A 15488-nucleotide genomic window follows, 5' to 3' on the forward strand; every position below is an offset into this window, starting at 1 on the left:
CCTTTTTAAACAATGGAACTACATTTGCATTTCTCCAGTCCTCCGGTACCTCCCCTGTATCTAGTGAAGATTGGAAAATCATCCTCAGTGCCAACCAATCAGCACTCTCTTCTCATAAAGTATAAATTGTTGTTCCCTTTACATTTGGTATTCTTGTGAATGAGTGCAAGACGAAAAGCTTTTTTTCAACAATACTGAAGTTTTGTACTAGCAAATGACTATTAGTAACTATCTTATTTCATGGCCCCTAGGTTTGATATCTTGTCTACAAGGTATCTTCTCTACATCCACCCTATCAAAATCTTTCATTACAGGAGCATAGGAAAAAGTGTAGCCCATTTTTTCCCCTCAAGCCTGTTATTTTATTGAGTGAGATCATAACTGATTTGCAACCTAACTTCATAACTTTTCCCCATATTCTTTAATCTTCTGTTCAAAAAAGTTATCAAAGTCAGTTTTACTTTGAACAATTGGCCTAGCACGGTTACCATTTACAAAAGAGAGTTCCAAACCTCTTCCACCCTTTGTGTGAATAGTGTTTCCTAAGTTCACTCTCAAAGGTTTTAATGCTACGTTTTTCACTTCCTGCTCTAGTCCTAGACTCCCTAGCCAATGAAAATAGTTTCTCCTTATCTAACTTATAAATTGCCCACAGTAACATGAAAACTTTGATCAAATACAACCCCAATTCATTTAATCTCCCCTCATAACTTAATCCTTGGAGTCTGGGGCAGAATTTTGCCATCGCTGGGTGGGCTTGGCGGGGGTGAGCTGGAGTGGCCACAAAACAGATCGCCGCTCGCGATTGGGCCACGACCGTGATTTCGCGCTGGCAGGACAACTAAGGCCCGCCCGGTGTGATCATTGGCTGCAGAATGTTCGAGAAGGGGCGGCCGTGGGCGGGGGCCTGTTGGCTGCTGGGTCCAATGACGACCCAGCGGCTAGTTCAAAAATGGTGCAGGCAGTGCCAGGGAGGCTGCCCGCATCGGAATTGCTGCAACGACATGGCTGCAAATGAGGATGTAGACGCCAGGCGGGAGGGCAGGTCGGGTGGACACTCGGCCCCCCCCCCGTTTATCGGACGAGTGTCTCGCTGCCCTCCTGGAGGAGGTGGCTGCCAGAAGAGACGCCCTTGTCCCCAGAGATGGGAAGAGGAGGCTAATGCACATTACAAAGAGGACATGAAAGGAGGTGGCAGCCTGGGTGAGCAGCCACGATGTGGTGCAGCAAACCTGGGGGTGCCGTGCCGGAACTGGTTTAATGACCTGCTGCCCTCAGGAAGAGTGAGTACCGTGTTGGCGTGGGTCAGTGTGATGAAGTGTTTTGGGCTGGCCATTCCCCCATTGGAGCTCAGGGGTGTTAGAGTCTGAGTGCCAACTGGCAATGATGCCGGAGCTGGCCAAGGGGGTGAGTCCTGGCTGCTTGGACTCAGTGCCTTGTGGCTCGAGGGCCACAACCCGGATGTGCCCTGCAAGGTGGTCCCTCAGCTGGGGCTGGTCAGGCTGCAATGCAGCTGCAGGTAGAGAGCGGACTAATCAATGCTCCTCTGTCCTTTCAGTAGAAGACATCACATAACAATATTGAGAGGTCACAAAATGGCAGAGGACCCCCAAACCTACTCATCCTCTCCAGATACAAGCAGGAGGTCTTGAATCTCGAGAGGCGCCATGTACCTTGGTCAACCGGCCATCGAGAGGCTGGGGTGTCAGGCGAAGATGAGTGCAGTGCACAGAGGTGAGAGTTTCGGATGATGCAAACACTTTTGTGCAGTCTCATCATTGATGGGAGCCTCAAAACTAGATTCCCCATTGATCATTGAAAGACAAGGGCACCATGATGAAGATCTCCATTGTCTCACCAGGGTGCCTGGCATGCTCAGTGAGTGTGATGACTTTAACTAATGACATGTTATTCTTCTCCCTTAGATCTGCCACCAAGCAGCCAATGTCAGGACCTCCAGGAGCCACCCCTGACCCAGGAGGACCACCAGGCTCCAGAAGCACCTGTGTCACACCCACTCTCTGAACCAGGCACCAGTGTAGATACCAGCACCTCGGTGGGCATTAGTTCTGTGTCTGGTATCTCGGAGCACATTGGTGAGGGCACTTCACACTCGCTTGAGGTGCTGCCGGAAGCAGAGAGCGTCCAGGGCGCCGGCAGTTGGAGGACTGCTGGGAACCAGGAACATGCTCAGTCAAAGGCTGATGATGAGCCTCTGGAGTCGTCTATTAGGCAGCAGATGCTGGATGTCCAGCGAGATGTGTGGGAGGAGATCCAGGAGGGTAAGCGTGCCATGGTCCCCATTGTGGAGAAGTCCCTGTGGAGCGTGAGCACTGTGTTGACCCTCATGGCCGAGCACGCTGCCTCCTCCATTGAGAGAGTGGTAAATCTCATGGAGAGGCAGCTCCAGGAACAGAATCAAGGCTTCCTGGGGTTGTGCTTGGATCTGCAAACCCTGACACAGGTACTAACCTCAGGCGATTCATCAATGGTGAGCAGGGAGGCCCAGAGCGACCTCACATTGGCGCACGAACCTGTTGTCTCTGTGGGATCCTCTCAAGGAGCTCAGGATGACAGCGGCAGCTCCTCCGTCCCTCTGCCAGTGACCGTGGGTTCCGATGAGGCTGTGGTGACTGGGGAGATGCCAGCTGTGGCACTGGCTGCTCCGACCCAGGTGGGGCCAGCACAGGCTCCACTGGTCAGAGGACAACTGGCAGGGGAAGCCAGCAATGGCCACAAAGCCTCTGGCTCACTGTGTCTGACTGGCCTTGTCCATACAGAAATGAAGGAAAGTCAATACCCGCCTGAACAGAGCATCAGTCACCAGCTTGACACAACTGTGAACAGCTGATTGGGAGACTCCAGAAAGATCCCCCACTGACCCCTGGATAGAGCTGGATACATAGAAGTTGAGGGTCACTGTGACCTTCAGAGACACTGGCATGGGGTGTCCACCCACACAGTCGGAGCTGATCTCAGGCCCAATCATCTGACAGATGGAGGTGACGCTCTCCCTGGAGAGGTAGAGCCTCCTCCGGCATTGCACGTCGGACATATTGAGGTAGCTGCATCGCCACCTGTAAACCCTGGCAGCAAGATAGTGGTGTCTTCTGCGGCCCCTTCTGCCTTAGACTTCCTGCTGGCCCTGTGCCCCTTGTGCCTGCGTCTCTCCTCCCACAGGTCCCTCCCCTGGAAGCTGCATTGGGACATCTGGCCTCCTCCCCCTTCTGCCCCTCTCTTCCTCCCCAGAGGAGGTGCCTCCAACAGAGACCACAATCCCTATTCCCAGGGTAAGGGAAGGCTGTCTGATACCTGGAAGGGTTCATACGGTCTGAATCCTCAGGGGGCCTTGGAGACACCAATGAGTCCTGAAATGATTGCATGGAAAGAATGAAGCCCTGAACAGAGATGAAGCTGCCAAGTACCAATAAGCAACCAGCAACAGACTATCTCCAAACTGCTCACTACTGACACTGGCAAAGCTGCTGGCCCTTTTTATCCTGCCCGTGGATGAGGTTTTTGCAAATTGTGGGCTGCCCGCCTGCCTGTTTTGCCCATGTGACAAGTGAAAAATTGTACGGGCAAGCGTTAAATCGCCATTAGTTGAGTTGTCAAGGGCTTTAACTGGCCCCTTATTGGTGGCTGTGGCTTCGACTCCCACACGTGCCCGCCGACAAAATATAGTGCCGGTGCGCGATGACATTAGGATGCTCACCCGATGTCACCACGCGTCATTTTATGCTCATTCCGGTCGGGTCGGGCGCCCATCCACTGAGCGGAAAATTCAGCCCCAGGTTTCTGGAAAATCTATACAATATTCCCTCTGAGGCCAGTAAATCCTTCCTCAGGCACCACACCTAGAACTGCTCACAGTACTGCGGGTGTGGGTGGACCAAGGCTTTGTATGGCTGAGGCATGACTCCTACCCGCTAGATACAGAGACCAGCATTCCAGTCGCCTTTTTGATTATTTTCTCTGCCTGTTCATGATATTTTAATGCTCTATGTTCCTGGGCTCTCAAGTCGCTTTGGACCTCCTCTGTTTTTAGATTTTCAGCATTTTAAGAATACTCTGCTTTATCCTTTTTCAGCTCCAAAGTGAATGACATCACACTTGGCTACATTAAGATCCATTTGCCACCATTTTACCCATTCACTTAATCTATCAATAAATTTGGATATATGGCTTTCCATCTTTCCATCTCTTCATCTAAGTTATTAATATAGTGAATTGTTGAAGCCCCATCACAGATCCCTGTGGGACATCACTAGTCACATCTGCCAATTTAAGTACCTGCCCATTGTCCCTGCTCTAACCCCTGCCATCCAGCCAATTTTCTAACCAGATCGATAATTTGCCGTCAAATTTCATGAGCTTCAATTTTAGCTAACAGTCTTCTATGAGGAACTTTATCAAATACCTTCTTATATGGTATGGACACTCCCTTGTTCACTACTTTAGTCAACCCTTCAAGACATTTCATCAGGTTCACCAGACATCACCTACCCTTTATAAATCCAATTTGTCTCCCTCTGTTATGCTGAAACTTATCTGGGTGTTGAGCCACTCAAGCCTTCATTATAAATTCCAGGAATTTTCCAATAACAAATGTTAGGCTATTGGCCTATAAGTCCCTGGTTTCCCCCTCTCCTTTCTCTTAAATAGCTGCCTGACTGGCACAATTTTCTAATTGAACAGGACAGTTCTGAACTGAGAGAACTTTGGGAGATTATATTAGAGCATCTGCAATGTTCTTGCCTATTCACATTAAAACCCTGGGATGGAAACCACCTGGCCTTGGGGGTTTGTACCCCTTCAATATCATTGCTTTTCTTCATTACTGTTATTTTGCTTATATTAATTTTGGTGAGTGCCTGTCCCTGATTCAATGATAGTTTCCTTGGGATGTCTGACCTGCTGACACTTCCTCCACTGTACATACCGATGCAAAGCAATTATTTAACGTCTGCCTAATTTTCACGGACAACATCCTGGTTATCAGTTCTCAGGAGACCCGCCTTGCTCCTGACTACAATTTTTTTCCTGACTGCAATAATAAAAATGTTCTGATATCGCTTTCAAATTTCTTCTCCTACCCCATTTCTGTAGCTCTTATTATCTGGAGGATTTTTGTTTTGTTTTGCATTTGTTATGCCTTTTCTTTTATTTTTATGTTGCTTGTTATCTCTTTGGCTCCATGCATGTCTACTACAAGTATTGGAGGTAAAAAAAGCAACACCTTCTTTCCCCCCTCTGCACCACATCCCCACTTTCACCAAATTCTCACTGACTTTCTCATTCTGTTACTGTTGCACTCTTCCCTTGCTACCCGCCCCACCCCCCCCAACTCTGTGCTATCACTTGTGATGGACAGGGGAGAGAGGAAAACTGAACTCCTTTATTTTTTTCTCACCGTTTGTCCACGAGCAGAGGTGTTTTAATTTTTGAAGCAGGCTGTGGCATGTTTCCCCAAACCCTCTGTCTGTGAAGTCAATTTTAAAGTCACTCGCATCAAACTCTCTTTTGGGTTAAATCGGAAGTATTATTTATTCACACATTCAAACCTGGGGGATGGTTATTGTAACTACATATGCACAAGTACACACGAAGGAAATAGGATAGAAAAGAGTTTCACATCTAGGAATAAATTTAAAAAAGAATGAAAGATATGGGCCAGGATTTTACGGCCCCTCCCGCTAAGCGGGATATTATGGTCCTGCCGAACTGAATGGAGATTTAAATGGCTTGCCACATCCGCCGGGGTGGATTCATGCCACAGCGGGGCTGTAAAATCCTGGCCCTAGCTATAAATTCATGGGAATGTCACTGAGGGTTCCTTCACATGGGAGTTAAAGTTTAGGCAGGTTCAGCTAGCTGAAAGCAGGAGTTGCCAAATTGCTTCAAAGTTGGTGATGAAGCAGTGACATGACGTTGGTACACAGAGACTTAGTCCGTGCTACAGGCAATGGCAGGAATCTTCCAGGGAACCAGGCTTTGAGGAGATTTAGACTTAAGCCAGGCTTTGTTGCCAGGCTGGAGCCTGGCTTTGGTGTTGACAAGCTGAATGTTTAACAGCAGACTGCCCTGGGATACCAGGTATATAACATTAAAACTTTCCAAAGTTGAAAGGAGCTTTGGTCATGTGGTGTTGCCCATTGATGTGTCAGTTTCAGGGTAACAATCAGTTTCTATGCCTCTGCTCAAAATCTATTGTTCGCCCTAGGAGATAGATGGTGGCTATCAGAGCCTCCACAGGTATAACAAGTTTTGATGGCTCTCTTTTTGTTGTAAGCCCAGGCTGGGGTGACAGACCTTTTCTGCTCCTATGTTTCATTTATCATAATGGATCCACATAATAATAGGTGTGAGATTCCATGAGGATGAGGGTTGAGCTTTGTCCTGTATTTACTACTGGGAGTTTCCAGAACTGTAGCAGCTTGCGAATCATGTGACCTATAGCAGCTAATTTTTGGTCCAGCAAAGTCCATTTTTAAATAAGCAGAACGTGAGGTTTGATTTAAACAGTTTATGATCTCTTTCATGTCTTTTGGACATGATACACTCTTTTATCTTAAACACCTCTATCAGGTCACCCATCAGTTTGAGTTGGTTAGGGAGTGAGATCCACAGTGAGCTCAGGTTGAAAACTCAAGGTAATTAATAATTTGAGAGGTCACAGATTCAGTAACTTTCAACCAATATAAATTTGAATTTCTTCCTTGTTTCTGTCATTTCTTAGATTTTTGACTTTTCTTTGACAAGTGAAGAAATGAAACAGATCAATGCTCTTAACAGGAATGAGCGATATGTGGAACTTTTAATGTAAGTTTCCCATTTGTGAAACCACTGTCAAGAACTGTACTGTCATATTGAATACAGCCTCCAACTGTTCAAAAAACAAAGTAATTATTACTGTTCAACCCCACCCATCGCTAATGGCTCAGGGAAGAGATGCTCCATTGGCTGTGATGCTGGTCGATACAGACCAGGCTGATTTCATCCAATCCCAGTCCTAAACTCTCTCCCCCAGCAACACTTTCCATTAGCAGTCACTGGAAACCATTAGCCGTAAATTAAGGTGCCATCTACCTTCTCCACTGGCACAGAGTCCAGTTTCCTTGCCATTTAGCTAAGAATGACAAACTCAGCAAATCAGGGCATTATGGAACTGCGTGGCTCAGCCACACTTGGCAGAGCCTGGTCTGGCCATGGGTGTATATTATTGTCTTAGCCTAACCCATCACTGCCTGTTCCATTGCTGTAGGTGGAAGGATCACCCAGAATATCCTTTCAATGAAGAATACTGAATCGCGCTGTCTGTGGTGAGAGGTGTAAGGATGGAAGATCCCTGACTGAAGCAGGATGGAACTAAGTTGGGGCTGGAAGTACAGACATTGTGCAAACTCTCAACAGGGAAAAATGATTGGATACAAGGACAAATGATAATAAAGAAAATCTATTGCATTATTTTTGTCCTGCTTGATCGCATCTGGAACCGGGAGCATTTGACAGATAGAGTGCAATAACTCTTCAGAAAATACATTGCAAAAGCCCTTTTCTGATTGGATAGACTATTTTTCTATACTTGTTGCAAATTGGTTTTGGAGGGAAAGCACATTTCTGTCACCCACAGGGGGAGTTATTTCTGGGTTTAGTTTAGTTCCTGATCATTGGCCGCTTCTGAGTTGCAAAGCTCGAGAAAATGGGCATTACTTCTTCGTCCTGTTGAGCATCACTAAGTGGCACAGTTTTGAACTGTCAAAGATGTTGTGACATGAGCACTACTGCACCTCAGAGGGGAGGCAGCTGCTATTGAAATAGGGGCTGAAGCTTTTCTCATTGGCCAAAAAGGTACTGAGGCACAAATCACGGGTTAGCAACTGCAACACCCTACAATGAGACACTGGCACCACTGACTGTAACCTTTTCCTTATAACGGCACACACATCACAGGACAGATAATGCTTGGGCCCAGAAAAATCAAGCATCATGAGTCTAACTGGTCAATGTTCCAGTCTGTAACAATCTGAAAGTCATGGTTGGTTGTACTCTCTGAAGGGTGAAAAACCAATGAAAATCAGTTGGAAATTTCAACTGTTGTCAGCTGGTTTCAATGGGAATCAAACAAACTGATTTCTGACTACTGGTCATCAACATGAAATGTTAATCCTGTTTCTTTACAAAGATGCTGCTGAGATTTTTCCAGCATTTTTTTCTTATCTGGAATTCTAATTGGAACCATCAGCAATCCAGTTGGGATTTCTAGTTGTACAGTCGGCACCAGTTTGGAAGTAACTGGAACCAGTTGGCATGAATGTCATTTGAACTGGAACCAGTTGACATGTGAATTGTTTTAGTTGAGACCAGTTGAAACCAACTAGTTTGACTTGTTTTTTCCCTGAAGACCAGCACTCCAGTGAAAGACACCTGAGTCACAAATTCACACAGAATTGTTATGGTGCAGAAGAGGCCATTTGGTCACTGTGTCCATTCTCCCACCTTCTCCCTGTAATCCTGCTCTTCTTTTCAGATAACAGTCTAATTCCCTTATGAATGCTTTGATTGAACCTGCCCCCACCACACACTCAGGCATTTCTGACCCTAACTACTCACAGCAGTGTAAAAATGTTTCTCCTATCAATTTTACTTCTTTTGACAATCTCTTTAAATCTGCGTCTTTTCATTCTCAATCCTTTCATGAGTGGGAACAGTTTCGCCCTATCTACTCTGACCAGACCCATCATGACTTTGAATATCCTTATGAAATAGAAACATAGAAAATAGGAGCAGGAGTAGGTCATTCAGCCCTTCAAGCCTGCTCTGTCATTCAAGATGGTCATGGCTGATTCTCTATTTCAACTCAACCATATTCCCACACTCTCCCTATATCCCTTGATGCCTTTTCGAGTCTAGAAATTTATCTATTTCTTCCTTAACTATAGTCAGTGTCTTGATCTCCACAGCCTCCTGTGGTAGAGAATTCCACAGGTTCACCACCCTTTGAGTGAAGAAACTTCTCCTCATCTCAGTCCTAAATGGTCTACCCCATATACTGAGACTGTGACCCTTTGTTATAGACCCTCCAGCCAGAGGAAATATCATCTTTGCATCCAGTCTGCCCCTCCCTGTCAGAATTTTATATGTTTCAATGAGATCTCCTCCCATTCTTCAAAACTCCAGTAAATACAGGCCTAGTTGGCTAATTCCCTCCTCATTTGACAATTTTGCCATGCCAGGAATCAGCCTGGTGAACATTTGCTGCATTCCCTCTATGGCAAGTATATTCTTTTTTTGGTAAGGAGACCAAAACTGCACACAATACTCCAGGGCGGGGGGGAGAGAGAGACAATCAGTGCCGGTGTCCGTGGGGGACCTTTTAAAATGTGAGTTTAGAATGGTTCTCCTGATGTCCCCTGTGCCAACTATGCTCCTCCATCTACCCCCTTTGCTCCCTACATCAAGCTGTGCCACCCCACCCACCTCCAATGGCCCCTCCTGCCCCCTATGCCAAACTTCCATTTGCACTAAGATAAAAGCAAAATACTGCAGATGCTGGAAATCTGAAACAAAAACAAAAATTGCTGGAAAAACTCAGTAGGTTTGACAGCATCTGTGGAGAGGGAGGGAATGGGTAAGTTGGCTTGAATCAGCAAGGTAGGCACAGGAATCCAATGGCAATTCACCCACCCGAGTACTACCCTTGGTATAATTTCTCCTGATGCATAGCCAGGCCGGCCCCTTAACGACCACATAGGTGGGCTCCTGTCTCCAAATGGGTGTTCGATGAACGAGGGCCCCTGTATTATGTAGGGACCATGTAGAAGCTGAGGGGAAAGCCAAAAAATGCATCTCTGAGGAGGAGGGGTTAACAGGAAAATGATTACAAATCCAACATTTAGACCGATTAACTTGCGAGGCTACGGCCTGCATTCGTTGAACCGCAGAGTTGGTAGTCTGTGCCCCCGCAAGGACCACACAGCACAGGATCCAAATCAGAGTCAGCATTCTGACGGCTTAGTTAAAGTTCCTGCACAAGCACTTCCGTCCGAGGTCAGCTTGACGTGTGAGGCGTGGATCCACAAGGGTCATCCTTCACGGCCGTATGGGTGGTGAGCAGGACTTGGAAAGGCCCCTCCCATCAAGGTTCCAAACAGTTCTTTCTCCTGGAGGTCTTTACTAGGACTAGATCCCCAGGCTGGTATTGATGGCAGTCTTCAATGGTGGGCTTTTTCTGAGCTTTTTGTCTTTCCACCACCCCAGTGGACTGTGGGTGGTATGTGCAGGAAAGGTGGTGGTTACTTTGTAAGGCCTTCAACAGTTCCTTTATCAATTTAGCGATAAAATGAGGTCCATTATCACTTGAAAAAATCTCTGGTATCCCAAACCTGGGTATGTATTCATGTAACAACAATTTTGTAACAATAACAGCATCATTTCGTCGGGTGGGATACATCTCCACCCATCGCGAGAACAAACATACTATAACTAAAACATAATTATATCCCATACATTTGGCATTTGTATAAAGTCCATTTGTAGGTGTACAATGGGCCCCATGGCTGGGATCCCATACCAGCAGTCATTGTGGGCGTCTTGCCTGACAAAGCAGACATTGTGAAGCTATTTTAGCTGCTATGAGAAAAACCCAGGCACAACCCACAGCTGCTGTGCCATCCTGTTCATCCCCCCTTTTCCCCAATATTTTCTACTCTCTATAATGTCCTGCCGGGTGTTGACATAGGTATGACAGCTATTACTAATACAATGCCTATTAGCATATTACTATTCACTATACATTCAACATTCATTCTATATACACTTGTCAAACCTCTGAGCTGGCAACCGGTCAAGTCATGATTCTTGTGTCGTGAGAGATTCAATAAATGCTCATTAGTTACCCATAAAGGAACTACCCTTCATTAATCTTTCTTAAATTTTTCTCGGGCTTGTTCTAGTGCCCAAGATCCATAGGTGCTGCATACATCATTTCTGCTCGCTTCGTCTGAAATATCTTTCCCTATTTCAATTAATTTATTGATAGTCCCTGCATGACTTTCGAGCACGGTTGCCAGGCTTTGGATTAACCGTGTCATGGCCTAGTCCGTATCTAATTGGGTATCCTGGATCGCACTCTAGAATCTCCTTAAGCTTAAAGCTCAGGGTACAGACCTTCTGGTCAACATTTGCCAGGTTCTGAATTAACCACTGATGTCCCTACATTGAATATCGTAGCGGCATCATTTATCAGGCTGCGCTTAACGCGGTTCCCTCCCAAGCCTGATCGCATCTCGCCATTGAACTGAACTGCTTCGGTCATCAATTGGTGCGTCAGAGCCGTATAGAGTGCTTGGGTATGGGTTGAGCACCACTGGGGCAGGACGACATTGGATACTTTCAAGACTACGGGTACCAGCTCATGGTGTACATTATCATACAAAACTTCTGATTAGCCAATACCAAACCATTCGTCGGTTCTGGATGCATAGTCGGACAAGATGGTCAGTCGGTGTGGTTTGAGGGGCTTCAATTATTTCTATTCAGTCTGTGGAAGTAGATGTGGAAGATGGCTGGGTAGTAGTGGATCTCCCATGCCCGATCTGAAGCAAACCCTTACTACAATTTGAAAGCACTTGTTCTCCTACTGTTACATTTATCATTCCCCATTGCGTGTCGCATTCGGCAATGTCTGTGCTGTACCAAAGTTCCTCCTGCGGTGCGGGTGAGCAGTGATGATCCCCGACCTTGTTGCCAGTACTGATACACCCACGACCAGGATCATAGATCTGTGGAGACATTAACATCGGCTCCTGTTCTCATATCTACAAATGCACATGTATCACCTGTCATAATAACCTCTTATGGTCCATGCCTGTTCGCTCCGAGCTCATCTTGACCATCACCAAATTCCCCACTCTGTCCATTGTTGCTCTTTGGATTTGCCTGTTTCCATATCCTTAATCACCTGTCTGTCTCTGACTTCCTTCCTTAACTCATGTAATTGCTTACTTAATTCCCTTACATAGTCCGTATTTCTCCTTTCAGTGGCCCTACATCACCTCCTCCCACTAAAATGCCTTCTGGTAACTGCATGGTTATCAATTCAATGTGGTGAACCTGGTAGTCCTATTTGGTGTAGCCCTAAGGCACATCAGAATGCTGAGCAATACTGTGGCCCAGCTGTTGCCTGTCTCTGAACTGCTTGAGCTATAGATGTTTTTAAAGTTCAGTTCATTCTTTCCACCATCCCTGGACTCTGGGGGTGGTAAGGAATATGGGATTTCTGTTTAATCTCCATAAGATTACACACTTCTTTAATGACTCTCCCTGTGAAATGAGTTCCCTGATCTGAATCCATCTGGGTAGGCACCCCCACTCCTTCCAGTTTACCCTCTCCTGCTGCTGTCTCATGTCAGACCTCAATTCCTTAAACAACTCTACAATGCACCTTCTTATCCTATCTTTCAGTGGCTTAGCATCTTCACTTCCAGTGATGGTTCTCTCTGGGAACCCCTTAACTCTGCCTGTCATCAAGGTGTTAATCCTGTGGTCTTACTTTTTGCAGCTCACAGGCACATTAATATAATCTGTAATACATCTATTTAGTCTTTTTCCAGCTTTCCCTTTACCTGTATCTATCTTGTGGTAAATTGTTGTTAAGTATTATTTCTCCTTATATTTCAATTCCTGAACTACAGGTTCCACATAGTTTTACCTCTAAGTTTTTTTTTCCTGACCATGATCATCCTAAAATTCTCTTGAGTTCAGTTTCTCTATTGTCAATGAGGATCTCTGTCTCTAGATCTTTGCTTATCTCCCCCTGTGCAGTCCCAATGCCTCAGTTGATGGCCAGATTATCAAATTCATTATCCTTAAAACAGTTTGTACATTATGTCCTCTTTCCCTAACTCATTCACCTACTTGCCTCAGACCATTTTACACATGCAACAGCTACCATCTTATCTTGTTCAGGTTGCCTGGAGAGACTTTAAAATAAATAAAATATTCTCATAACAGTTTTAAAAACAGAAATCAGGTATTGACATGTTTTGCTTCTTTATCTTCTTCTCAAACATTTTATTGTCTCAAAATTAACCCACTAAATTGTGTCTGACTCTTTTCTTTTAGAATTATCCCAGATTCATTAACTTGGCCAAAAATTGGATTTCTATCAAACTTTGTCAAGAGCTTGAGCTTAGCTTCATATTTTGGGAACAGACTTACAAATATAAAAGCTTGCAGCATTTGAATTAGTGCCAATTGTTGTCAAACCTTTTAAAATGAAAATTCCCTTTTGAGAACTTTATCAAGAACCAAACCTCAAATTTTTAAACTTTGTAAGAACTGTAATTTACCCTATCAAAATTAAAACAACCTCTTTTTCACGTGTAAGGTTTGTATCCAAGTTATAATTTCCATATGTTTATCAACACATTCTTTGTCTTAGATAGCTTCCTCGTTATTCTCGTAATTTTTTTTCCTCAGAATTTTAGAATACTAACTTGTATGTATCAATCCCAATCAGCTTGGAAGCTGGTGGGGTGGGTTATTTCTTTCTAGTCTGCAAGGGGGTAGTACAAGGGTTGGTTCATCTCAAACAAAGGCAAACCCCGTTTTATCTTAACACTACCTTCAAATTACGATATTTGCCAGAAATCTCAACTCAAACCTTATATTCAAAACTTTGGAATGTATGAGTATACTTTTCCTTTAATCTAGTATGGGGCTTTTGACTCTAAAGTGCTCAACTACGCACACAAACCACAAGTCAGGGAAGAAAACACATTAAGTCTCACATACAAATGTTTCCTTGCACACAAACAAACACATATATAAAGGTATGTATTCATATTCCTGTAATATTGAACTTAACTCTATATGAAGCTTCAAGTAGCAGTGGGGGGAATAAAGGGATCTTGAAGTCTCCACCTATAGGGACCTTCAAACTGATGAAAGCTCACATTTTCTTTGCTGCTGCTTGTCAATTGCTCACTAACCCCCTAAGAGTACCCTCTCTCTCCCTCTCTCTCTTTAGCACAAATAGCTCATGTAACTTAGATCAATTCATTTTTTTTGAAGTTACAGAAAATTCAATAGTGGACCTTTTGCGTCCATAATGGACATACATATAAGCATTTGTGGTTCCCTTTGGAGGGGGCACCAAATAAATGGGGTTTCTTTGATGCTATATTACCCATTCTTTATCTAATAACTAAAAAAGGCCAGTCCTTGGCGGGTCCTCGACCCCCAATCTACTACTAAGGTAGTTTCACCAATCAGTCCACTCACGCTCAAGGGGTCCCAGGCCCCGAGCCGCAAACATGCACCCACACACTCAGTACCAACTCCAGGGGCTCCAACCCCAAGTATATACTAAAACTAAACCTAAACTCCAGGGGGTCCAACCCCGAGTATACACTAAACTAAACCTAGGCTCCAGGGGCTCCAACCCCGAGTATACACTAAACTAAACCTAGACTCCAGGGGCTCCAACCCCGAGTATACACGAAAACTAAACTCCAGGGCTCCAACCCCGAGTATATTCTGGCCAGAGCAGTCTCGGACCGTGACAACTAATCTCCTAAATACTTAAATAGATGACTTACCCTAAGAGTCAGCCACAGACAGGCGAAGGCAGATTGTGGGTCAACGAACCCCAGAAGTCTAAATTGGGCTGCCGCGGACTGAGGAGTCCTTGATCCATCAGGTCCTAATGCTGGCGCTCAGTGACCCAACCCCAGGGGTTAGTCATCTCGGTGGAACCTCCAGGAAACTGTGGGAGATTAATCACACTGAAGCATCATTAATACATAGAAACCCCATTTATTACTTGTGCACAAGGGAGACAGCACACAAAAGAGCTACTGTACAGTCTCATAGCAGAATACACACAGACCTGTTAAAAGCATTTTTACAGCCAATCAGTAAATTTTGCACAAACCTATCTGCTTATTTGCATAAGTTAACTGATCAATCTTTATTTCAGTAAATTTTTATTCCCAGCACAACAGACATAGTGATGGCTGAATATAACAGAAATACTGTATAAATTCAAATTATATAACACTCAATCGCCAAAAAAGCCCAGAGTGGCAGAGCTTCTGTGACGTAATCACAACCCTCCTGAAATTCAGCTCAACTTTTCGCTTGTTTTCCTTTCCCATTCTCTCCCTCGGTGTCTCTCTCTCTCCTTTCCCACTCTGTTTGTCTCTTTCCTTTCCCACTCTCCCTCTGTCTCCTGCTCTTTTCCCACTCTCCCTCTCTCTCTCCCACTCCTTTCCATGCTCTCCTCCTCTCTCTCTCCCACTCTTTTCCCACTCTCCCTCTCTCTCTCCCACTCTTTTCCCACTCTCCCTCTCTCTCCCCCACTCTTTTCCCATTCTCCCTCTCTCCCACTCTTTTCCCACTCTCCCTCTCTCTCTCCCACTCTTTTTCCCTCTCTCCCTCCCTCTCTTTTCCAACTCTCCCTCTCTCTCTCTCCAACTCTTTTT

General features: G+C 45.2%; 1 protein-coding gene across 3 annotated transcripts in view; it reads left to right on the forward strand.

Moving 5' to 3' along the window:
• Positions 1-7307, forward strand: part of LOC121293167 (aldo-keto reductase family 1 member D1-like) — a 56093-nt gene extending 48786 nt beyond the window's left edge. For all 3 annotated transcript variants that reach the window (XM_041215930.1, XM_041215929.1, XM_041215931.1), the window contains 2 exons: positions 6740-6822; positions 7265-7307. In XM_041215930.1, coding sequence (XP_041071864.1) covers positions 6740-6822; positions 7265-7307 — 126 coding nt within the window. The remainder of the gene's footprint in view (positions 1-6739; positions 6823-7264) is intronic.
• Positions 7308-15488: the final 8181 nt, after the last annotated feature.

Source organism: Carcharodon carcharias, chromosome 21 (genome assembly GCF_017639515.1).
Source record: "Carcharodon carcharias isolate sCarCar2 chromosome 21, sCarCar2.pri, whole genome shotgun sequence".
Lineage (NCBI taxonomy): Eukaryota > Metazoa > Chordata > Chondrichthyes > Lamniformes > Lamnidae > Carcharodon > Carcharodon carcharias.